We start from the raw sequence: 26,656 nt of genomic DNA, 5'->3' as shown, positions 1-26,656 counted from the left end.
CCTAGTATTTTCACAATGGAGAAGGAGGTGGTTAATGGATTCCTCATCCGCTTGACAAAAATAACATCTATTTGATAAGGCCCATCCCCTTTTTTTAACTTGGTCCAAGGTTAAAACTTTGCCCCATGATGCCTCCCAAGCAAAGAAGCTTACTTTTGGTTGCACACACGATTTTCAAATGATCTTCATTGGAAACAAAACTGAAGAGCCTGGCTTTAAGACTTTGTAAAATGACTTTGTCGAGAAAGTTCTATCCTTTGTTTCCATCCACCACACCCTATCCTCATCCTCCAAGATCACTTTCTGACCACACAAGCGTAACAAAAGGCCCTCCATCTCATCCATCTCCTAATCATTAAAGACCTAGTGAAGCAAGGACTCCAACTCCTCCTCCTGATCCAAACATTCTTCACCCAAGTTGTTATGGGATCAGCTCAAGCAAATAAGGAAGGGAAAGAAGCACACAAAGGTGTAGCCCCACACCAAATATCCTTTCAAAAACTCACCCTTTGACCATTCCCTACCACAAAGGAGAGTCTATTGCTAACAATGTGTCCAAGCTTCCTAATTGCTTTCCACAATCCTACACCATACCCCTCTCTTACGTCCCGAGAACACCACCTTCCTTGTTCCTCCCCATATATCCCCCTAATTACTTGGTTCCATAAAGCCTCTTTCTTATTCGCAAAGAGCCAACTCCATTTGCAAAGGAGGGCCTTGTTGAGCGTAGAAAGGCTCTTGACCCCCAGACCCCCTTTTCTCTTATCAAGGCACACTATTGCCCATCTTACTAAGTGAGGTCTCCGGCCTAGGTGGCCCCACTTCCCCACAGGAAATTTCTCTGAATCTACTTCAGCCCTAATTTGACCCCCCTTGGCAATTGTAGAATAGACATGAAGTAAATAGGCAAGCTGGACAATGTGCTTCTAATCAAAGTAATTCTCCATCCCTTAGAAATATATTGACGTTTCCACATAGCCAATCTCTTACGGAATCTCTTCTCCACTCCATCCCAAGCTGCCACAGACTTGAAGGGTGCATCCAACAACATCCCCGAGTAAGTGGAAAGTAAACTTCCCACCTTACAATCAAGCTCAGAAGCAAACTCCTCCACATTCTCCACATTGCCTATTGGGATCAACTCACTTTTATCCAAGTTAACTTTCAGCCCTGATATAGCCTTAAACCACATAAGTAACCAACTCAAAAAGGTCACTTAGTCCTTGTTGGCCTTGTAAAAAACCAAAGTATCATCAACGAACAACAAATGGGAGATTTTAACCTCTTCACCCCTTTCTCCTCCTTGCCCCTAGAACTTTGAAAAAAGCCCAAAGAAGTGTCATTAACCAGAATTGAAAAACTAGCAGTGGACACACACCACTTTATCCACTTCTCCCCAAAACCCACCTTCTCCAGAACCAAGAACAAAAAAAGTCAATTCACATGATCATACGCCTTCTCGATATCTAGCTTGCAGAAAATTGCTCCACCCTTACTCTTCAAAATCGAATCAATGGTTTCATTGGCAATAAGCATTGTATCCACAATTTGCCTACCTTCTACAAATACATTTTGGGTGTTGGGAATCACCTTAGCTAATACTAGCTTTAATCTATTAGCCAACACGTTAGCCAACCACTTATATAGCGGCCCCCCTCTCCCCTCCCAAACAGGATAATAGGCCTGAAATCCCTCAAGTCCTCCACATCCCTTTTCTTCGGGATCAACACTAAGAAAGTTGCATTCAAACTCGAAACAAAACAACCATCTTCATAAAATTCCCTAAAAAAATTCATCACCTCATCCTTAATGAACTCCAGTGAAAACTGCTAGAAAGCCATGGAGAAACCATCCAGGCTTGATGCTTTGTCTCTACTAAAATCCAATAATGCGTTACAAATATCCTCCTCTATAAAAGGTTTCTCCAGCCCTTCCGCCTTCAAAGCTTCCAACCTTTCAAAAGGCGGACCACTTAAGTTGGGTCTCCACTCACCACTAGCTGAGAGCAACTTCTAGAAAGCTTTACCCACTTCTTCCTTAATATCATTGTCCTCAATGATCCACGTTCCATTAATTTTGACTCAAGCCATCTGGTTCCTTCTTTTGTGTGCATTAACCATTCAATGGAAAAAACTTGTGTTTCTATCCTCCTCCTTCAGCTAGATTTCCCTTGATTTCTGTCTCCAAGACGTCTCTTCTAAATTGTAATTCTCCCAAGCTTCCCTCCTAGATTCCTTCTTTTCCAAAGACAGTGAACCACAACTCTCCACCTCATCCCGAAAATTCACAAAGTTTAAGGCCAAAGCCTCCTGAACTTCAATCTTCCCAAACACTTCCTTGTTCCAACTTCTCAAAATAGGTTTCAAAGCTTTCATTTTTTCAGCTAGAATCAAGCTAGCAGACCCACTAAAATTAAGCCCCTCCCACCACAATCTCAGAACATCTTTAAAACCCTCCTCTTTCAACCACATATTTTCAAATCTAAAAGGAGTAGGACCTCTCCTCACCCCTACCCCATCAAGAAGAATTGGACAATGGTCGGACACCAGTTTAGGAAGGACACACTGGACTGCTCCAGGAAAAGCAACCTCCCAGTCATCAAAGATTAGGAACCGATCAATTCTAGACTTAGATCGATTACTTAAACTGCCACTTCAAGTAAACTGACCTCCCTGAAAGGGAAAATCCCTCAATTCTAAGTCCTCAATTACCTCTAATAATCTCCTCATGGCAGGGGACAAACTACCACCTCTACTACACTCCAAAGGGTATCTAATCCTGTTAAAATCACTTACCACACACCAAGGATCACTCCATAATCCTTTAATAACCCCCAGTTCTCCCCAAAAACCTTCCCTATCCTTCTTTAGTGTGGGTCCATAAACCCCAGTGAAGCTCCAACAGAAACCATCTTCACAGTTCTAGAAATGACAAGAAACTGAGAAAGTTCCCATTTCCATCTCCAAACACTGTAACACCTTGCTATCATCCCACCCCCACAAAAGGGGGGTATACAAGAAAATCATATAGAAAGCTAAACGACAAAGAAAAAGGACTATGAAAACCAGAGTCTTCCTCCAATCAATAGACCCTGAGCTGTCTAAAAAATTCTGAAAGGAACTAATTCTTCCTCTATCAGCCTTCAATGCTCACACATAGAGTGACAGGAAGGGAATCTCCTTAAACTTCACTATTGAGACCTCAGCACCCTCAACTATCCTCTTATTCCCCTCTCTATATACACCACGACACACAGAAAGATGCTATCCTCTGGCAAATCTGCCAGACAACAGGCTGCTTACTACCAATTTCTGGCAGCATCCATATCACAATATACAAAACAAGGATCAAACACTCCAAGGCCTTGGCCTACAAGTCAGCAGATTAAGAAATGCGGGCCATCTCTGATCTGCAAAGAGAGAACCAGCGAGCATCCAACCTCTCATCCAAAGTTAGGTCTTTGTAAAGCCACCTTCCCCAGACTATGTTAACATTGACAATTTCTTAAAGTGAATATTTTTAACAATAGGGATCCTGTTAAATTTTGAAAAATAAAAATCCATAACTATTCATGCATAAAAGCAGCACTAGATATAACATAACTTTGGGTTTATCCATTGAATTATTTCCCAAAAATATTATTTTAGTTATAACTTGTATTATGAAAATTAAGGGATGGCTGCAACCTATAGTTTCTATACCTAGTGGTAACAATTTTTCCTTTTTTGATGGGCAAACAAAAAAATTATTAGAAGAGCATAAAAGACATAGAATCTAAGTACACAAGATGTATATAGGAACACCAAAGGGAAAGAGAGAAAGCAAATAAAGAGGAGGTAAGACAATGACTACAAACTGAACCCCAATCCAATCCTATTAATGAAATCAAGATGCATTATTAGCATTCCTCAATAACAATTCTAGTTGGATACACTAGTGCATATCCACAACAAAGTTTTTAATGCTGGTCAATGGAACATCTTCCAGTTTCTTTCATATTTCAAGTGGGTTGAGACAAGGGGATCCTCTTTCTCTCTTTTTATTTGTTCTAGCCATAGAGGCGTTTGGTTGTCTATTGAAGAGAGCCAAGGAGGGAGGTTATGTGTCAAGTTTTAGGGTTACATTTATTGAAGACTATCGATGCGGAAAAGACAATATATTTCCTAATGAGGGAGGCTTACATAGCAAGTCAATCTATTACATGTCTTTGTTTATAATCCCTAGAAGGTCAAATTGAGGTTAAAGAATATTTAAGGGACTTTTTTAGGGAGGTGGGACTTTGGAGAAAACACCTCATTTGGCTTGCACAAATAAGAGAAAAGGGGATTTGAGCATTAGAATTCTCTCTTTTTTGAATTAGGCCCTCCTTGGCTGGAGACATGTTTCTAATAGGGAAGTTTTTTGGAAGCACATTATAGAGGGGAAGTATGGGAACGAAGGAGTGCGTTAAAACCCTTGTGAAGTTGGAGATGGTTATGGGGTTGGTATTTGGAAAGCTATAAGTAAGGGTGTGGTTTTTTCTTTAGTAGAACTTCCTTTGAAGTGGATAATGGTGGAAGGGTTAAATTTTGGACACAAATGGCATGCGGAGGAGCCCTGTGTAATTCTTTTTCCCACTGTATGCATTGGCTTTGTTAAAGGAGGCTCGAGTGGCGGATTTATGGGAAGACTTGGGAGAGTAGGGACATTGGATTTCATGCTTCACTAAGCACTTTAATAACTGTGAGTTGGACATTGTTGAGACCTTTTCGCACGCTTGCACACCAGTCTAGTACACCCCACCCCTGGAATAATCACGCAGAGAATAAACAGTTGTTGGCCCTTACCTTTTAAACTAAAGGATGGGATTTAGTAAAGTTGGGCCATTTGCTGATCATTTTGATAATCTCATTACAATTTAGGAGCTACAAATATGATGAAGTTGAGTCACTTAAACAGGTTTATCAACATAAGCTACAGAATTTCACCAGTTGAATTGAAGTTCCCTATCTGTTTTTTCACTTGAATGATTCAAGGAACTAAATGAGTAACTGTGGGCCAATAAACAGGGGGTTTAAGAGCCAAACATTCAGTAATTCCCTGAAACCAATCAAAATGCAGTAATTTTGATATCAGTGTAGAATTAATCCAAGCCATTCTTGCAAATTGATGATGGATTTTCTTGAACTAATTATCAAATTCCCATTTTTCGAAACTACAAGCTCAATTTGGTCTGGCATCCCACAAAAGTAAATTAATTCATATGAATTTCTATGAAATACTTAAACCATTAGACCATAATCTTCAAAGAATATAGAGAAATATCAGCTGTAAATAAGAAACAAAAATTTGAAATCACACTTATAAACATATAGAAAATATAAAAATATATGCTGTAAATAAGGAAAAAAAAAATTGAAATCACACTGATAAACACAGGTACACATCAAATGCTTGGGGTATTACAATGACAACTTAGCCAACATATCTATTCTAAATATCAAAAATCAGACAAAAACACATTTTGATATCTGAACAATTCTAAATATGTGAACATCTCATTATTTATAGCCAACGAAGGTAGTGCCTGACCCAAACCAGACTAATAAGCTGGAACATGCCAGCATCAAAGTTACACTCATATCAATGTAACTTCTATCACAGAATTCTAGTTCAACCATTTTAAGAAATCTCATTGCTTGGTTCTACCGTTCTCTCTTTTTGGTGTGTTGTGGGTGCTTCCCTCCTCGGTTAGAGAAGCTTTGTTAGGATGACATGGTTTTTTCGTGGGTAAGAAAAGAAAAAAGGCGTGGCAGGCTGCTCCTTTATGCCTTTTCTGGACTGTTTGGAAGGAAAGAAATAGTAAGACGTTTGACAATGAGGGATGGTCCATTCAAGGGTTGAAATTCTCCTTCATTTGTAATCTTTGGGCTTGGTGCAAGTTGTCTATAGTTCCTAGTCCTCCTTCCTTTGTAGACTTTGTGGAGTCGTTGGGTTTGGGCTAAGGGGGCTGTTGATGGTGTTCCTCTTTGTTTTTGTGTTGCCTTGAGGTGTTTCTTTGTATACATCTTGTGTACTTTGGAATGCCTTTTTTGGCCTTACTTTTTATAAAATGTTTCTGTTTACCTATCAAAAAAAAAAAAAAAGAAAAGAAATATCATTGCTTGGAGACTTGGGTAATAGGTGCATAACAAATCAAACAAGGACTCCATCTAATGAGTGGATATGAATTTGCATCTAAGACATATCTAATATCCTTATCCAAATCCAATAATGTCAACAATGGGTATGGTATAAGGGAAAGGCCAGGACATAACAGATCTGGACATATCAAATGCATGATGTTGGGCTTCTCATACACGAGTTTGGTAGGTGGTACAGAATGCCTCCTTTATCTCCAGTTTGTTTCATCAGTTTACTTATACACCATATATAAAACAATAAAATCCACAAGACCCCTAAAACAAAGCTAGATAAAAAAAACCATAGGGATTAGTTCACAGATTAAAAATAAATATTCAATAACAGAGAGCTGTCAAAGGGAAATAAACTTACATCTGGGGTTTTAGACTTTCTAGGGAAATGAGGAAGGGTTCGATCTATAAATCCATCAGGAGCACGACGACCCCCAACCGATTGCTGACCTACACATGCAATCATTTGGCTAATATTGATAGGAGATCCTTTGGAACCACATTGGGACATAATCAAAGGGCTATTCCTCCAATGTAGTTCTTCCATGCAAACCTATTGCAAAAATTAAAGAACAAATTAAGTTGCTTCCTTAAAAATACTTTCTATACCTTAGTTAAAAGTATATAACAATTAAAAATCAGTACAAAAGAAACAATATAAGTACAACAAGTTATTACAACATAAATCTATTATTCAAATAAATGCTTCAGTAAAAGAACATACAAAGGAATGATTTAAACGAGACACTTGAGATATTTTCCAACAAAGATACAATTAGGGAATGCTATAAAATAAGCCTAAAATTGATCCTCACATTCGCAGTTGTTTCTCGGATTTTATTTAATACACCAGTTATTTCGGCTTCAAGAGTTTGGGCAGCATTGCAACCAGGTTGAAGTTTCAGCTTCCCTTTATTGTACTGCTGTATTAGCTCATGACAATTTTCATATCCTTCCTCAATCCTCTTACTTTTCTGGTCATTCAAAAGCCCTCCTGGTTGAACATCATCAATCCCAATTGAGAAGCCATGATTCCCTATCCACCGAGCACTGAAACCAAGCCAATAGTAAGATGGCATATATGCATGAGAAAATGGTGCAACTTCTTTCTTTTGTTAAAATCAGTATCCAAAGCTACCTAATACTGATTAATTATCAAGATATATAACAATGATAACCTTGATTGAAAAAAAATAAAAATCGTTGCCATTAACCATTCACATGGATAATTAATGATCATTAGGCACACCTAGGAATCAGATGACATGATGAGCAAACATCATTTTGGCAAACATTCTACAGTAACCTAAACCATAAAGGAAAACCTGTATAACACCATCGATGCTAATGTATTAAAATAATTAAAATTAGCTTGTCATGGGAACAAATCATGAATTAACAATTGTCGGATCATGGTAACTATTTAGTAGATATACTATCATCAGAACTAGATCACATTTTTAACAAATTTCAAAACTTCTAAAAAATTGGAATGCTGGTAATCATTTTAACTGAAACAACCATCTTCATTTATCTTAAAAGATAAATACAAGAAGGACAACCTTCAAGGATGACTAGTTACATATAAGTGTAAGTTTATAACAACTAAAAGAGTTTTTCACTCAAGTATTTTGGTATTTCAACTAGTAAGAAGGGCACTAATAAAGGTAGAGTAACATGTGCAATAAAATGTAATTTAGTGTGTACATTATGGTCATACTTGGTTGGCTAGATCTGTGGGATAGGATAAAAAATAAGATAACATATCTCATCCCATATTTAATTGGTGATGGGATAAGAATGTTAGCTCATCATTCACCCTATCTTATTTTCAATCAAAGATAGGATATGATAAGTGATGTAATAACTTATTGATTTTTTTTTATATCCTCTCCACATAGGATATAATAATCCTAAGGTATGGGATATAACCCATATCCCCATGAATCATAAATTTATTACGCTCATCAATCTTCTTTCCTTTTTTCTTTTTTTTTTTTTTCTGTTTTTTCAATTTTTTATATTTTTCTTTTTGTAAAACAGAAAAAAAAAATTATCAAAAAATCAAATTTGTATTCCACAAAGAAAAGAATAAAAAAGATATGTATATAATACAACCTAAGATAACACTAATATAATATTTAATATTATAGAAAATAACTTTTTTATATTTAACAATACAATTTAATATTTTTTATTTATATATTTTAGACATTTTAATCATCAATGTGATTAACAAAGATTAAAAAAAAAATTAATTACTAAATTATAAATTGCAGAATGATTTCTAAATAACCCTAAACATGAGAGAGATTTCCCTTTTTTAAAAATAGAAATATTTCTATTTAAAAATTATCAAACATTGATATGCAATATATTTTATATTCCATTTTTTATTTTTTCAACAAACCAAATATGAGCATGATATAACATATTCTATCAAATATAATATCCAAGGATATCGTGGCTCATTGGAAATAATATCCAAGGATATATATATAATCCTATCTGATCCTGAACCAAACATAACCTATATTTTAGAGGAACCAAGGACTCAATGCTGCTAGATACATAACTATGATCCTGAAAGAACTAGCATCAACAGAGTACAGAAAACCATTGCAGTGTATTTAACTTAAAGCATTACTGGAAAGAGTCAAGTTCAAAACATTTAAGAAACCTCACCATGTTTAAAATAAACATGAACTTCTACATGAAAATGCAGATGTTCATGTATGTACTTAAAAAGGATAAACCAAAGATTTAATAAATAGCCATCACATCCTGTTGTGCTTCAAGAAAATTGAAGTAAAAGGTGATCTGTGATCACCAATCAAAACACATTTGTTAAAAGGTTACCTCAATTTTGCCAGACGATTCATACAAGCAGCAGCAGCATGTGCATTATAGTCCCTAAGAAGAACAGAGAAAAGACCGTCCTTGTTGCCATTTCCTACAAACATAATATTGATTTTTCAAGAGTGAAAAACACACAAACTAATAAGTTCAATACAAATATTTTCATGGCATTCAGGTCAAATAGTCCATTCAGGAAGTTACTTGTTACTCCCCTTTATGTGACTTGACAATCGTTTCTTCATTGCCCAATGTTACTAGCAACTTCCCACTTTAAGTGTACTACTGTCACTTTTCCCCTTCTCATTGTGCTTTCAGGAAAATAGGGAGAGTTAAGGTCAACAGCCATGAGAAATGTGGAATTTCATTGGATCCTCCAGTTTGTTCTTCAGCTAAAGCTTAATGCCCACTCAATAGTAACAATAAGTGAACTAAGTGACATATTCACTTAGATAACTGATCCTTTCAGTTATGATTTTGTGAACCTTATGAGCTTGATATACGTTGTAATTAATCTTTACCATCTATTATTACTGCTGTTAATGCTTCAGCACCCTCCCTTGTTACCTCATTGTCCCACTTATGTAAAATTTGGGGAAAACTGTTTTCATTTCATATGGATTTACATTTAAACATAAGAATGTGAGTTTACTGTGTTTAAATCCTCAGAAAAAAATGATGGCCACCCAATCCAACACAATTACCAATAGCTCTACCACAGCAAGGATGTAAATATACATTATTTTCTCAACAAAATAAAGGATGTTATGCTAGTTAAAATCCAGAACATGGAAGCTTAAATACAAGACACATGTATGTGAGGGGGAAAACCTTGAAATGTAAATCAGGTAGAAGCTTCAGATAGGACATTTGCAAATTGTACTTTCACGGAAGATAATATAGTACCATGGCATAGCTAGGAACAATGCATGGCAGCTATGTTCAGCAAAGAAGTACAGTTCAAAGTTCAAACCAATGAATCATGACCTTTTTGTACCTAGGTCGTTGAATATCCTGCAAGGAGGACTGGTCTTGAATTGAATTCTCTTAACGTGTCTTTGATAACAAGAGACTACCTATTCCTGGATGATACAAATAAACCCTGTGAAAGGACCTAACAGCAACTTGCTGAAATCCACACCAAGAGAACAGTTACCTTGGATTTTTTTTTTTTTTTATAAGTAACAGTTAATTTGGATTATGAACTATAAAGATCTTTTTCTCTAGGCAAACTAGAGATTTATTTTAAAAAGCTCTTACACCTATCAAAAAAAAAAAAGAGGGCATGCCCTAACACATAAGAGGTATACAGAATGCACCAAAAGCAGTAGCTAACCAAAACAAAAATAGAAGTTTTATAGTGGTGTAACACCTTCTCAAGCAATCAATGATCTCTAGAAAAGCAAGGGTAGCCACCCTTCATGAATTCCTAAACCATTCAAACAAAATCGAGGAAAGACTCTTCCAATGCCTGATTAGAGCACTCTAGATCTTCAAAAATGCATCAAAAAAAAGCACAAAGGAGTAGTCCTCCTCACTTCTATGCACCTCTCAAAGTTAAAGACATTTAATATACATGCACTAACTTGACTACTTGAGGCATTGGAAATACTATAGTTTTATGCAAAACAATTTTTGGTTATCCATATGTCAATACATAGACAAGAAGAGTGAACAAACCGTAGATTGAATCAGTAACCAATTCCTTTTTTTTTTTTTTTTTGATAGGCATCAGTAACCAATTCCTACTCATTTCGTCTCTTCAAATTTTTCTTCCTTTTTTACTTCTATTCAAACCCTGCCAACCTGGAAAAACAAATAAACAATAAAAGAAACATGGGGGTGCATTACCCAGGTAATCATTGAAGTTAGAATTGGGAGACTGTAAGCGTCTCCCATAGGGCACAGGAGCCATCTTCTGATTCTTTACAAATCAAGGCCAGCTCAGATTGACTCCTCAAGTAGTGCCCTTCATAGGCTTTAATCCATTCAAGACAGAATAAATCTCAGGGAAGAGTACATTGATAACATGGGAGAGATGACCACCACAGAGAATTGAGAGTGGAGAGTAAAATAATTCGATCAAAAAAGGATGTAGGTAACAGACTTTTCAGTTGCAATCATGAGAACAACTTTCGAGTGTTGATTCACATCTGGGAGACAGTGGACCAAAATCAGTTTCAAGAGATCTGTAATGTTTTGAGCATGACCAATATGTATACTCCAGTTTATGGAAGAGTGTTAAAAAATATCAGCCTATTGTTATGTAGTGGTTGGTGCAATTTTGCAATTCCATGTTCTGATAGAGAATTATATATGAGTAGTAGGTTAAATTCAAACCCTTTAAAACTCTTTTTTTTTTTTATATAGGTAATAAACTTTTAAAACCTTTCCCTTCAAATATTTTCTTTTCCAACAAACTTAATGGCAAAAGCCTTGGCAAACAATTGAGCAATCAAAAATTGAAACTTCCTATAAAGGAAGTCCTAGACACCTCACATATTTGCTGCTTATCCAACAATATTTGACAAATCAGAATATGTAGAAAAGGAGAAAAAGGAGAAACCTCACCAATCAAGAATTACAGCTGAGCTTTAAGAAATAAACATGTCCTAACAAACATCACCAGATATTTCATAAAAAGAAGCTAAATATTGTGGGACTGTTGATTAAAAGCAAATAATCCATGAAAATGGAAATATGTTAGAAATGGACAGGAAACGGACCTAAAGTAGCCTTCCCAAGTTGCCCAGATATTAGTTCGCTATTTCGGAAATAGACAAACCCATCACTAGGACACATTGTTTCTTTTCCTCTACGCTTGTTGTAGGTTTTCTCCATGACAGTAAGATTCAGATAGACTCTCACATTTGCATGAGGGCGCAGTAGAACATTAAATAACTGTTTACCAGTCCACAGCTCCACTGGCTGCAAAAACAAATTTGCGTTCAGACCAAATGGAGAGTAACTCCAAAGATGCAAGAAACACAGCATTTAACATTTAAGGGCTAAAATCACTCAATGCTTTAAAAAATAGTTTTCATCTATGAAAAGACATTTTGAAAAATGATGAGACCATAAAAGAAATTTTTGCTACTAAGACCAAAGAATGATGTCATATAGAAACTCCACAAGCACAGTTCAAATGCATATTTTACTAACATGGTTTATAGATAATGGGCTCTATAGATGCCAATGAGTATGGCCATAATCTATCAACTGAATTTGGTTTCACAATTGAGACTTTCCTCACACAACAGATTACTTCCCTCGGTTGACGTATCTAGTGGTTTAGAACATATCATAGATCTCCCCTTTAAAGGGAAATGAAAAATGTATGTGTCTCTTGCATCACCTTCAACACTAAGAAACCATCTTAGCTGCATAAGGCATTCAAACTCAAAGTTATTTAGAAAGATGAGCTTTTCAAGGCCTTCACCTTTTACACCATGGCCTATCTGCCAACATCATCTACAAGAACAATTAGAATTGTACCTAAACACAAAGGTTCCAATAGAAATCAAAATTCCAAAATAGAGAGGAAAAGAACGGAACTAGAAGAGAATAAACAGGAAAATTTTGGGTCTTCAAAACAACTGGAAATTGAAGCTTAAGAGGTCAATCTATCATATGTGCTCCCAAAAACAAACTTTCATACCATCTCCAAGAGAGAAACAAGTAATATTAGAGAAATCAATGAAAGCTTGACCAATAGTTTTCCAAGGACAATGGTGCAACCACCTTACCATAATGTTGGCATCCCAACAATTGGAATGTAGCCAATAAATGCTTACAATGATTCTATGCTTTGAAGCATTGTTCTCCCAAGGAAAACTCCACAGCCAATTACCAGGAAGGGCTCTACTCCTTAAGAAGATCTTATGTAATTTCAAACCTCCATCTCTTTTCAATTTGCACACATGCTCCTAATCAACAAGGTAGTCTATCATCTATTCCCCCAATCCTTACCAAAGAAAATCCCCTTGCAATGTCAAAGTCATAGACACCACTTTTACTAGGATCTTGGAAATAGAAAAGAAATAGATGGATATAGAAGATATTAAGAAAAAAAAAAGGCACCTACAAAACAGTATCACACCACTTAAGGACAAAAAGACTATCTTACAATCATCCATGTAATAGGAAATTGCATCCAAAACCTAGTCTCAAAACAATGCAGCTTTTGGTTTTTAACTCTCAAAATCAATGTGCTCAACAAATCAACAACAATGGTGAAAAAAAAAAAAAAATAGGGTCACCTTATATTGACCTATAGATGCTTTAACCCAAAAAAAGTAATAGCTTATAAACAATCTCAAATCCACCTCCACTTTGAGCTAAAACCTATCCTTACTAAAGAATGGCCTTAGAAAACTCAATCCACATAATCACATGCCTTCTCAAAATCTATCTTGAAAACTACTCCTTCACTTGAAGGTCACCTTTCATCTTCCACTAAGACCGTAGACTTTCTTGAATAAAAACTCCTCGTAAGGACCCTCAGATGCTATGAGATAACACTTTTGCTATGCTTTGTAGAGATTAGTAACAAATCTGGTGGATCTAAAATTTTGGTTGATTTGAGTTCTCTTAGGTACAAATACAATGAAAGTGGCATTGGACTCTTACTTGTAACCCCACTATAGTAGAATTTTAGCAACAACCTTCAACATATTCTCATTGATTGTGTCCCAAAAACCTTGATAAAATGCTAAGGAATGGACCTAAAGCCTTTCCTTTATCGATTTGAAAACTACACCTTGAATTTCCTTCACTTTGGAAAATGATATTCTAACTACCTAGTAGTCTCCTTAGAAATTAGGGACCAATCTAAACATCCTACCATCATAAACATCCAATTTGATTTTGAAAGTCTACCAGGAAAGTTCAAATTTTCATTTAATATACCATGTTTGTTGTCCAACAATACCAACACACTTTCTCCAAATACCAAAGACTTGATAAACTTCCTTTTTCTTCTCCTAATTGCCCCCTTGTGAAAAATACTTGGAATTAAAATCTCCCTCCTTAATGAACTTCACCCTACCTCTTCTTATTTGATGCACCTTTAAAAGTTCTTCTAAGTCAATCTTTCTAGTATCCCTTAATGCTACTAATTTTGTTGTTAAAGCACCCTTCCTCACAGGAATATACCATGGCAACGTCACTAAAGATAGCATCTCCTTCCTTAATGTCCTTGAAATTGCCTTGTTCCAAGTATCCAATTTTGATTTCATGAGTTGCAATTTTTGCATGCATTTATGACCCTCCCATCCTTAGACTAGCACATCACTTCACCAAGAGCCAACTTTAAAAGCTAATGTGGAACCAACCACATTACTGTTAAAAACGATTTTCCACTCATTAGAAAATAGATACCTATTTGTGGCTATGGAGGTTCCCTAAGGTAAGATGTGGTATTTGGCATTAGGTTATTGCAAGCATTTATGGAGACATCCTAATGGATGAGACGTCAACATTTTGGTTAAATGGTCACATAGATGTCCTTGGAAGGCCATTGCACAATTCTTTTAGGAATTTGCCCCATACACCCACTCTGTGGTGGGGACTGGTGAAAGAATCTAGTTCTGGGAAGATTTATGGTAGGAAAGTCAACCTTTGTGTTCCTAATTTTTAGAACTCCATAATCTCACTGAAAAATCTCACCATCTCAATCACCCTTGGTAATTCCTACTTGTCTTACTGGAATTTTAACTTCCATCGCAATCTCATTGATGCCAAAATTGATTCTCTTCAAAGACTCGTGTCTTCACTCACCTCGGTGCACTTGTCTCCCACCACCGCAAATTCAAGGGCATGGTCTTTGTCCTCCTCTGACTTATTCTCAATAAAATCTTTCTTTTTGGTTCTGTCCAATCCCTCAAGTCCAACCCCTTTCCATCTAGCCAATTTTGTTTGGAAATCAAAATACTCTTCAAAGGTAAAAGGTCTTTGCTTGGTTAGTGGTGCATAAGAAGGTAAATACCAATAACTCAGTGAGAAGACCTTATAATTTTCTTAGTCCTTAATGGTGCATTTTATGCAAAGGAAATGAAGAATAGATTAACCATCTTTTTCTACATTATCTTTTAACTTTGGGACTTTGGCATAAGCGTTTCAGTTTAGCCAATATGGTTTAGGTGTAACCCAAGAGCACCGAAGATATGATGATTATCTCTTTTAGAGGATTAGGTAATTCAATAAGAGACAAGACACTTTGGCAAATCACTTACCTCATTATTCTTTAGATTGTGTGGCAAGAGAGAAATGCTAGGATTTTTTAGGAGAAGTGGAGAATCGAAGAGACATGGGATCTACTTCATTTCTACTCATCCCTTTGGGCCTCTTGTTCCATTGCTTTTAGGGGAGTTCCACTTAATGTTATTCAACTAAGTTGGCTTTCGGTTTGTAATTCAAAATGGGTTGATAACATTAAAAGGAGTTGGTTTCAGTTTGTAAGTAATTTTGTGTATGCCTATGTGTTTAGTTAACCTCATATATTGGAGGAGTCTACTCTTACTTTGATCAGGTTTTATATTCTATGAAAAGGATCTCTCATCCTTCCCTCTTTCCTTTATCAATAAAAATTTATTTTTATTTCTAATTAAATATATATATATATATATATATATATAAAGGAATTTTGCAGTTTGACCAAGGGAAGGCAACATTTTTCCAGAGGGAAATTGATTATTTCACAACCCCCCTGCCCCACATACCAAAGAAGTGCTTAGGCCCTCCTAATTTTCCAGAAGTCATTTTTCCCAAAAAGTGACACCTCTCCAAAAGTTTCTTATAATCAAATGGACCAACCAACATTTTTACAACAATCTCCATTCTAGTTTATACATTAATACATACAGCTCACCTCAATGTCAAATTCAGCAACAAAAAAGACTCTTATCACCAATAACAAGATTTTTTTTTCCCCTAAAAAACACTTGCATTACTCAAGTCATCTAGGATAGAACTATAGCTACATTTGCCTTCACCAAATATTAAAGATACCAAGCAATCTCTTTTAGGTCTTCCAAAAGTGCTAGAATCACTATTTTGACAACTGAACCAAACTGAGCTGGTTGCAAGAAACTGTCGATTATCTTGTCCTTAGGGTCTCTAAACAGGTCACCAATCCACAACTAATCATTTTTGGACGCATAAACAGATAATTTATAAATGTTGCATATCTAAAAGGGGAGATGAACTCCAACTACATGCTAAGAATACAAAGGGCATAATAAAAGAAAGACGAGAAGGCAAGAAGCAAAAAGCGACCACACATGGCCTAGACTGATCCTATACAATCCAATAAGATTCTCTAACCAAAGTCTATCTCTAGACAACCAAACAATAATTTCAAGAAAAAGTCTCTTAGTAATAATCTCAACCATAAAGTTCTCCTATTATACTCCTTCCAAATACACTAAAAGAAGCATAACAGCACCGCTTTCCAAACTTTAGAATGCCTCTTCCCTATAAATCTACAATGCTAAGATAACAACAAATCTTTAACAAACATTGGGATCAACCAAGAATCCTAAAGAAGAGACGAAGGGAGGAATCCAGGCATTCCTAGAATGGATAACAACAGCAATTGATCCACCAATTAGTTGCACCTTGCCACACCATTCTTTTCAAGGAATGCTTGTTCAGCATCACCAACTAAATAATCTGCCTGAATACCTCAACCATTTGCAACTCACAATCATGAAATTTTCTTTAAAAACAGGTAATGCAACCATAGGAGCCACATCTGTCATCCCAAATATCAGCTATGCCAGTATTCCTCAGAGAAGCAATTCTAAACAAAGCAGGGAATGAGACTATAAGAGGCAACTTGCCACACCTATGAATAAACCAAAATTTGGTTAGCTGATCATCCCCAATTGGAACTTGATCCTAGAAGAGAGGTCTTCACACCCCTTTTAATAGTTTTCCAGAGGACCACATCAAAGCTTTCGTCACCTTCTCTGGAGCTTCAACGCTCATCAATTGCCCCAAATTTCCCTATAACAATCTGCCTCCATAAACACTACTTCTCTGCAGAAAACCTCCATAACTACTTCCCAATTAGAGACTTATTTAACTAAAGCTCTCTTAACCCAACCCAACATTCTCCTCCACGTTCAATCAAGCAGTGAGATTAGAGTATACATGATCCATGCCCACTATGACATGATTTATCACATTATAGATTTTCTTGGGAGAAAATGTATGACATGATCTAGCAAACTCCTAGCTGCATGCCTGTGAATGGAAAAGCAAAACACACAAAAGATCACTTCTTTCAAATCAGAAGGTCATCATAATACAGAATCTACATTCAGTTTTCCTTGCATTCACATTCTTTCACTCGATGTCAAAAAGGAAAAGAAGATGAAGAAGTGAGAACTGCAAACTATCACATTAAGAAGACAAGGAACCCTTTACTATTTACTGCAAGCACTCCTAAAAAATATGCAATGCGTTATAATAAAAAGGTTAAAATCATCATCAAGCAAATGTGACTTGCCTTAATTATTGCTGGTGTTGGTAAATCAACAAGATCCATGCCATCACCCATATATGAACACATGAGCGAAAAAGCTGCACGGTCATAAAAAGTGTCCTTCCTCGTAATCAGGAAGGAAGATGTTAGAAAATCTTGGGTCGAAGCAACCAAGATCTCTCCATTTTTTGGTGTACATAAGTTATTTTGCACCTAAAAAGCAACAAACACAGTTCTGATCAGAACAGTAACATATCGAATAATAAAAGCAAAGATAACTTCAATAATAATTTCTGACCCATATTTATGAGATTATAAAATATGACCAAACTTAAACCAAAAATTGATTCACCCAGAAATGGACATATTGGTTTCTTAAGAATATGCATAGAATACCAAAAGGAGTTATTCATGTTCAAGCAAGTTTTAACAATACCATTGCGACTGTTATAGATGTAGAGGTCTTGGTCCTCATCCAGTACTTGTAGATTTATGACTGATGATTAAACATCAATCCTCCATTTTTGGCAAATAATATACCCAAGACAAAATGAAAGGATGATAGTAGGACAAAGCTTCTCCAACTAAAATGAGAGAAATAAAGGAGCATAATTTAACAATTATAATGATATCCAAGAATATATTCAGACCTTAAAGCAAAAGAAACAGGAGAGATAAAAAGTTAATGTTGAGACTAGTTTTTATGAACCAATTCCACCCACAGCCACATCCACAAAGCCACCCAAATAAATAAATAAATAAAAAAAGACAACCCAAGAATTAAAAGAATAATTGCAGTGTCAAGAGCTACTGATGTAAATTTATCTACTAAGTGCAATGATTTTTGTATTTTCTTTTTCTCTTTTTTCTTTTTTTCTTTCTTTTCCATTTTTTTGACAACCCAGGGAACCACACCATGGCAAGGTCCTTTGGAACTACCCATGGTTACCAAACCCTGAGGTCACTGAAGGCACCTGCCACAGCCAGCACCATGTAATCCAGGGATTCCCAGTGGCAGGGATCAAACCCAAGAACGTGTGGCCCAGGCCAAAGGTTTGCTTTTGTAAGAAACACAAAATGTTAGATACTTATGCCCACAGCAATGAAGCAGTTTATAGCTGTAAAAACCTCTTGCTTTATAAGAAAATTGATATTTAAAAGTGTTAGAAAGGGTGTTTGAAACATTTGGGCTTCAGGAAAATTAAGAAAGGATAAGGAAAGACAGCTACACAGCTGACCCAAGTGTCAATCAAACTAAGAATTCTGATCTAGAGTATTTCTTTTCCCCTATTTTAATAGATAATTCAGACCACAATGTTACCGGATATCATGCAACACAGAAGCAACGCTACAAAGCGTAAGTCCAAGTCAACGCAGGTCAATCCCTTTTCTACAAACATTATTTGGAATCTGTGGGTCCTGTCTAAAGTGAGCTTTTTGCTTATGAAGCCAACTGGCGAAAATTTTTGATTTTAGATCAACTTCAAAAAAGAAGGTAGCCACTAGCAAATAAATGTTTTCTTTGTAAACTTGAGTAGGAGTCTATTGATCATATTCTAATTCACTGCAAAGTAAGGATTCCATGAAAACTGTTGTTCTCCTTATTTAGTGTAGTTTGGGTGATCCTTTCTTCAGTGAAAGATACTCTATTGGGTTGGCATGGTTCCTTTGTAGGAAAGAAAAAGAAAAAGGTGTGGAGAGCTGCCCCCCTTTGCATTTTTTGAATAATTTGGTGGAAATGAAATCAAAGAACTTTTGAAAACAAAGAACGAACTTATTAAGAGAGAAAATATTTGTTTCTTTGTAATCTTTCAGCTTGGATTAGCATGTACATAGGAGAAGGCTCAATGCCTTTGATTGATTTTATAGATTGGGTGGGGCCTCCCTTAGGATTTTTGGTTTTTGGCCTTCAACCGCTAAGTTTGTTGCTCCAAGATGGGAGGTTGGTGGATCTCAAGAGAAGTGCAGAGAAGCATTCCTCAGGTAAGGATTTGACAGTTAGTGCTGAGGAAGGGGAGGCCACTAAAGCAATGGAAGCTTGTCGTGTTTCAAAGGAGGAGAAGCTTGGCTCTGTTAGCCTTCCTGATAATTTAGTCAAGTTCAGTAGCTTTTTGGGTTTGCCAATGGTGGGGGTTGAAAAAGAAATCAACTACCTTTTGAGGAAATTGGAGTCAAGAAAAGGTCATGGGGTTAAAGTCGCAGGGGGAAAGAGAAATTTGTTTTTGGCTACTCAGTTGGAGAGGGAGATATGAAAACTAGAATGCTCAGTCAATTACAACTACACTCAGATAGGGGAAAGGGGAGGGGCAGTGGGATTTCAGTTCCTTCGTTATGAGGCCGCCTTTTTCATTTACAACTTGGTTGCAGGTTTTTGATTTCAGAAGGTCTCAAGGGTGTTTTCTATTATGTGCTAGCTTTAGGAGTCTCTTTTTGGTGGTGTTAGTGTTTTTGCACTGGTCCTTCCCACCAGGGAATGTCCGGTTGTTCTTAGGGTGCTGTGGTTTGGCTATTTTCAGGGTGGTTGGTATTTACTCTTCCCTTTTCTCTCTTGATAGCCTTTGAGCATATGTTGTATACTTCGTGTGTACTTTTTGATGCACCTTTTTGCTAGCGCTTTTAATATAGTCTCTCATTTACCTATCAAGAAAAAGAGAATTGAGTGGGATCTTGCTGAGAGTAAGAGTGGTTTTCTGTCATTTCTTGTTTGTGACCTTCCTTTGGGGCACCCATGTATACGCCCTGGGTAGTTTAGTGTACTTTTTTCTATTATTAGTTAATAATAATAATAATAATAATAATAATAATATAAATGGTTAGAAAAGTTTGACTTTTTGACAGTTCAAAAAGTCAAAAATTAATAGGGACTAAATGGTGGTTCCTATTGAATCATAAACAAAGATCAAGAAACAAGATGGCCACTGACAGGCACAAATCTAAACAAGAGTGAGAACTAATAGCATTTACCCCCATCAACATAAGAGCCTCCGTGCGAGCTTCTTCTGTCTGTGGGACATGCATATTCATTTCATCACCATCAAAATCTGCATTATATGGGTTGCAAACTGATTCATTAAACCTCAATGTTCTCCAAGGCATTATCCGCGCCTACATGCATAAATAAGAAAACTTAATTAAATGTTAAAAAAAGAACTTCAAATGATACCTATTTGTACACTTAAAATCAGTTTTAATCACCCTATGGCACATGATTGACATCCGATGCAAACTTGGTTGTCTGTTAAAAAGAACAACATCGCCATCTTCCAAGTGACGCTCAACTATGTAACCATATTTCAGTTCATCAGCAAAGCGCTTTCTGCCACTAAACATCAAAGACCTGCAGCATAAAACAAGTGATTCCACCACATCAACACAAGAAGCATTTGCCAATGACAGAGAAACAATTAAAAATGATCCTTACCTCATAGAACCATCAGGATATCTGATAAGCTTCGCACCAGGGTATTTAAAAGGACCATTGAGAATGCATTGTCTCAGCTTCTCTATATTGTGATGAGAAACACGTTCAGGATAACTTAAGATCTTAGCCATCAGGATGGGGATTGCCACCTAGAGACAATAGATCCATTTGATTTCCAAATAAACAGCAGGCACAACAAAGCAGCCCAAAAATCAATGAAGCTTTTAGTAAAGCATCTGACCTCAGTAATTTTTAGATTAGGGTCAGGCGATATAACAGTCCTGCCAGTATACTCAACACGCTTCCCAGACAAGTTCCCACGAAAACGTCCCTGCTTCCCTTTGAGGCGCTGAACGAAACCACTCAATGGCCTGGCAGCTTGCATAGCTAGTGGAACACCACGAACATCACTGTTGATATACTGGGCAACCTCAATTTGAAGATAATCCCAACCAGCCTAAACAAACATCTCCAGCATAAGCATTGCATGATCATAGAATCTGGGACCAACAATATAACTACAAACTTTTCTAAAAACAATATAACTACAATCCCACTTTTAAGTTCTCAAAAGACTGAAAGAAGATTCCAATAAAGAAAGTAACAGAAATATATGAATACCATGTGACGCATAAAAGAGATACTTAAAAAACAAATAAAAGATGTCAACCACTTTCTTCAAAGACACAAGAAGAAACAAAAAAATAGAAAAAAAGAAAAAAGAAAAAAGAAAACCAATCAGAATATAAAAATAGGTTAGGAGTTCAAACAAGAGGCAATTCATAAAAAAGAAGAGCACAAACCCAATGCTAACTAGAAAGGACAACTTCTTATCTATAAAACAAGAAAAGGCAACTTCAATGTCCAAAAAATGAAAAGGGGAAATAATACATTAAGGAATCATGTGAAAGTCCATCAAGAAAAAAAAATTGAACAAATATGAACAGACACATAAAAAGGAAAAAAGGAATCATCATGCAACAATATTCATATCAAAGAAAATTCTGCAGGGAAGAGGGTAGAAGGTCAAAATCCTCCATACCAGACATTTGGATGTGGAGCCTGTGTCCTGTAACTCTTGATGAAGGCTAGCATTTGCTTGAATAATCCGCTTTAGCCTCTCAGTAACATCATTTTCATTGCTGCAATAGCAAAAAAAGAGACTTTTAAGCATTATTAAAAGCACTGGAAAGCTACAAAATAAAGAAAATTTATCCACAACATGCTTATGCAACACAACAAACAAAGATATTATTAAATTTATGCTGAGCAGACCTCTGTGTTCCACCATCCATAAAAACTGAAGGACGAATAGCGATAGGTGGCACTCCAATGTTCGTTAAAACAAGTTTTTCTGGTCTTTCAGCAAGATTAAGCAAATCACAATCCTGTAGCACAATCAATTGAAGAATACATTATACTAATAAGAAATGCAATGTAATTATTACAACTTAATATTTGCTAAGGCTACTAACCTAAGCATTAATTAACTTGATACACACAGTTAGACTATTACCTAATACCTTAAGCTTTTGGATTAAATTAGTAGTCTGTCATGGTATTAGAGCCTGTGTTACTAGAGGTCTTAGGTTCATTCAAAGCCCATTGCTCATGTATTCCTATTATTTGAACCCATTGTGACAAGAGATTGCAAATGGGGCAGATATGGCCATTAGCCTAAGTGTTAATTGGTTTGATACATTTTTTTTTTTTTTTTGATAGGTAAAAGAAATTTCATTAAAAGCCAAAGAGGCTAAAGAAAGAGTATACACGGAGTATACCAGGATACATAGGTTCAAAAGGCAAAAGGACAAACAAACCTGACCCTTACTTGGTAGCTAACCAGTCTACAAAATCTATCAAAGAGAAAGTATGTTCTTCTATATACACCCCAGCCCAATTCACAAAAGTGTACAAAAAGGTGGATTTAATTTCTTGGTTATTCCTCTCAACATCATCGAAGGCCCTCCTATTCCTTTCTTTCCAAATGGTCCACATCAAGTAGAAGGGGGCAGCTCTCCAAGCTTTCTCTCTTTTCTTGCCCACAAAGGAACCATGCCATCCCAGGAGGTTCCTTCTCACAGAGGAGTGCATCACCCATTACACCCCAAAAAGGGAGAAGATCAAAAGCCATAACATTCTGGCCTTCTCGCAACAAAAGAAGATGATATGTGGTTTCCTCCTCATTTTTACACAAATAGCACTTGTTGGGGATGCTCCATCCAAATCTCTTCAGGCAGTTGATGGTGAGCAGCCTGCTCCAAGCCGCCTCCCAACCAAAGAAGCTAGCCCTAATTGGAACCCAAGGCATCCAAATAGTTCTAGCTGGGAAGGGAAGTCTAATGCCCCTTGAGAGGGAGCTATAAAAAGACTTGACTGAAAAGGTCCCATTCTTGTTCTTTTTCCACCGGAACAAGTCATCCACATCTCTTCTAATGGTCAAAGGATGAAGCTTGTTTAACAAGCTTTCTACTTCCCCCACCTCCCAATCATTTAGGTGTCTATTAAAACGAAGCCCCCAGCTATCCCCAACTCCGTCTTCCTCCCAAGCCTCAGCAACCCAACCTTCTTTGTTGATAGTTTGATACATATAATGACATATTACCTAATAGCCTAAGTTTTTGGGAAAAAGTTGTAGCTTAACAATCTGTAATACATATATGAGTTTGTATACTCCAAAAATTGAAATTCTGTAAAACCGTTACAGAAGTATACCTCATCCATCATCCTTTTAAAAAGAGAAAGAACTTTGACAGGGTTAAGAATATCAACAACACTGAATGATGCCTTGGACTCTTTGGTGTGAGAAATTGCTGAACTGCATTCTTCCAAACTTCCATCAGCAATTTTTGAACGATCATGGATAATTCCCAAAACAGATACAGCCTTTTTCACAATACCTGCAATGCACGACAAATAAAAGTAATCATTATCAGACTGCAGTTTGATAAAAGAAGGCCCTTAACAGATGCAGAAAACAGAAATCATGCATAGAGGGGAAAACATTACCCACTTGTTAAATTGCCATGCATAAATACTGGACCAGTCATAGAATAACATGTAACCAAGTTGCCAAATAAAATTTCACCACATGTCATAAAAATCTATTGCATGGTTAGTGGTACACAAGAAGGCAAATACCAATGACATGTTACAGTTGAGAAGACCTTTCAAAGCCCTTAGCCTTGATTGGTGCATCCTTTGTAGGAGAAGTTGAGAGATGATTGATCATCTCTTCTTACATTGTCCGATTACTTTGGGATTGTGGCATTAAAATTTTCACAGGTTGGGATGGAGTGGGTTCAGCTAGACAATATTTGTGATATGATGGTGTTTCTTTCAAGTGTTTTGGGAATTCCATTAGAGGCAAGACTCTTTGGAGGATTGTGTGTCTCTCTCTATTGTGGATTGTGTGGAAAAAGAAGAATGTTAGGATTTTCAAGGACATTTGGAAGACACTGGAGATGATGTGGGACCATTTCTATGTTTCTTTTTTGGCTCACTGTACAAACATTTTTAAACCCTATCCTTTAAGTGTAATTCAGCTTAGTTGGCTTTTGATATGTACACCCTATGGTTGGGTTTATAGGGTCAGGAGATATCATACTTGTATAAGCCTTTTGTACCTTTTGTATAGCCTTCCTTGGTTAGTGAAGGTTTACTTAGTTCTTTCAATCAGGTTTGTACATCATGGGGAGGATTCCTCATCCTTCTCATGTTTCTTTTAATTTTTAATATATATGTTTGGTTTATGATAAAAATAAAATAAAAAATAAGAATCTATCACGTAAAACGTGTGATAAAAAGGATGCCATGTGGTGTTAAGCATTTCAAATGAAACAAAGCCAAGTATATGATGCAAGATAAATATAGCAAATAAAAAAATGTTAGGTCTTCAAACCAAATAGTGTTATATGTCACGTGGGGCCTAGCGGTCTTCCGAACAAATAAAAATAAATGAACTAATGTTGATAAATAACATATACATATCAATTAGCTAATTTTGATAATTAAAAAGAAGATAATTATCACATTAATTGTAGTTATCCCCAAAAAATTAAGGGATAATTGAATAAGTTTTCTCAATCTCTATAAAATAAATTAAAAATTTTAAATAAATTAAAAAAAAAAAAAAAAAAAAAAAAAAAAGAGCCCCTTTAGATTTTTTTTTTTTTTTTTTTTTTTTTTTTTTTTATCAGTAAGTAATATGTGTATTCAAAAGAGAAGAGCCCCTTTAGATTTCAAATCACAACTTCAAGATGGCCTTCAAGATTTTGCAAAATTCTTTGAATTTCTTTGAGTTCTTCAAAACCTTTTAAGCAATTCTATAAATTCTTCAAGATTTGAACCCAAGTTTAAAGATTCTTGAAGACCAAGACTAAAAATTCAAAGTTCTTCAGGATGGCATCTTTGATCCAAAATTATGCATTCGAGTTCTTAGAATGGCATTTTTGTTTTCCTATAAAAGGGGAATTAGGAAATATTATAGAGTTTGTACACATTACATCTAAAAATCAATAAAATTACATTTTAACACACAATTTTCCATTAAGCTAAAATTTGTATGTAGACCATAATGTCTAACTTCTCATTTATCCAAATGATTGTAAACCTCTAAAAATAAGCCAATGTATGCTTCTCCTTTCCTTTTCTATGGGCAAGAGGAAAACTTATTCAGTAAACACACACAAAAAAATAAATAAATAAATAAATAAGATAAGTCATCCAAGTATATAGGTAGTATATGAACAACAAGCTGAATGAAAAGGAAAAAAATAAATAAATGCATACTAGCCATCTCCTGACCTAATGATGAAATCCACCAAGGAAAAACTCCAATCCTCAAAAAGAGTCCATAAAACATGCAAACAAGGATTCGAGATAAATATCTATAGTTTCAACTCTTTGAGCTCCACTCATTCATACTTAAAAGTTGTTAAGGTTCAAAGTCTTCCCATCAACTAAATCTTCAAGCAAGGCATTGATCCCAACTCTTTGACTATATCTAAACTAGCAAGCCCAGAGGAAGATCTAACCATGATGCCTTCATACCCTCTAGAAACACCTTGGGTTCTGGAAACAGTCATTAAAGTTCAACTCAAGGTACTCTACAGGTGAGGATTCCACATTATCTATATATATATATTCTAAAATCTTATTTGACTATCAAATAAAAAATGGCCATGCTCTCTCTTGATAATAGCATTTGCTACTCTCTAAGCTAGCATATCCAAGCCCAATGAAGCACCCAGAGTCCTCTGAAATTAATCCCTAAAAAGAAGTAAGTGAATCAGATCCCACAAGGACTCCTAAAGATCTGTGATATTCTTAAACATCCGAACATTCTTTCCAACCAAATCAATAATAAGGCAACAAACATAACTCCCTCCTACAGCACTCTGCTCCTAGAACTTTTCCAAGGCCTTCAACGGAAATAATCATAATATCTTTGACAGCTCTAAATGCAACCCAAGAAATATCAGTCAACATGAACAATCTCCCCAATAATCTCAAATCAATATGGCAAACTTGGCAATGAAGGAGAAAAAATAATCTTTCATTCTGATGCTGCCTAAGCAGAGAACGCAAAACTGAGGCTAAAGGCTCTAAAAAGCCCCTTAGTCTTAAACCTTTTTATCAGCTGAAAACCACACGAAGGTGGAATTTAGGTGGAATCATAGTGTTACAAATAAATTTAAACCGATGGAATATAACTGG

At 36.1% G+C, this 26,656-nt stretch overlaps 1 protein-coding gene across 2 annotated transcripts in view; it reads right to left on the bottom strand.

Annotated features, from left to right (window-relative positions):
• LOC117916866 (DNA-directed RNA polymerase III subunit 1) overlaps positions 1–26,656 on the bottom strand; it is a 69,668-nt gene that overhangs the window by 31,639 nt on the left and 11,373 nt on the right. For both annotated transcript variants that reach the window (XM_034833066.1, XM_034833067.1), the window contains 12 exons: positions 23,654–23,838; positions 22,214–22,326; positions 21,981–22,080; positions 21,180–21,395; positions 20,939–21,087; positions 20,713–20,854; positions 20,482–20,622; positions 17,542–17,730; positions 11,756–11,957; positions 9,033–9,126; positions 6,989–7,223; positions 6,535–6,726 (listed from right to left, as the gene is read on the bottom strand). In XM_034833066.1, coding sequence (XP_034688957.1) covers positions 6,535–6,726; positions 6,989–7,223; positions 9,033–9,126; positions 11,756–11,957; positions 17,542–17,730; positions 20,482–20,622; positions 20,713–20,854; positions 20,939–21,087; positions 21,180–21,395; positions 21,981–22,080; positions 22,214–22,326; positions 23,654–23,838 — 1,958 coding nt within the window. The remainder of the gene's footprint in view (positions 1–6,534; positions 6,727–6,988; positions 7,224–9,032; positions 9,127–11,755; positions 11,958–17,541; positions 17,731–20,481; positions 20,623–20,712; positions 20,855–20,938; positions 21,088–21,179; positions 21,396–21,980; positions 22,081–22,213; positions 22,327–23,653; positions 23,839–26,656) is intronic.

This window comes from Vitis riparia, chromosome 6, assembly GCF_004353265.1.
Source record: "Vitis riparia cultivar Riparia Gloire de Montpellier isolate 1030 chromosome 6, EGFV_Vit.rip_1.0, whole genome shotgun sequence".
NCBI lineage: Eukaryota > Viridiplantae > Streptophyta > Magnoliopsida > Vitales > Vitaceae > Vitis > Vitis riparia.
This window is presented reverse-complemented; position numbering and strand designations above follow the sequence as displayed.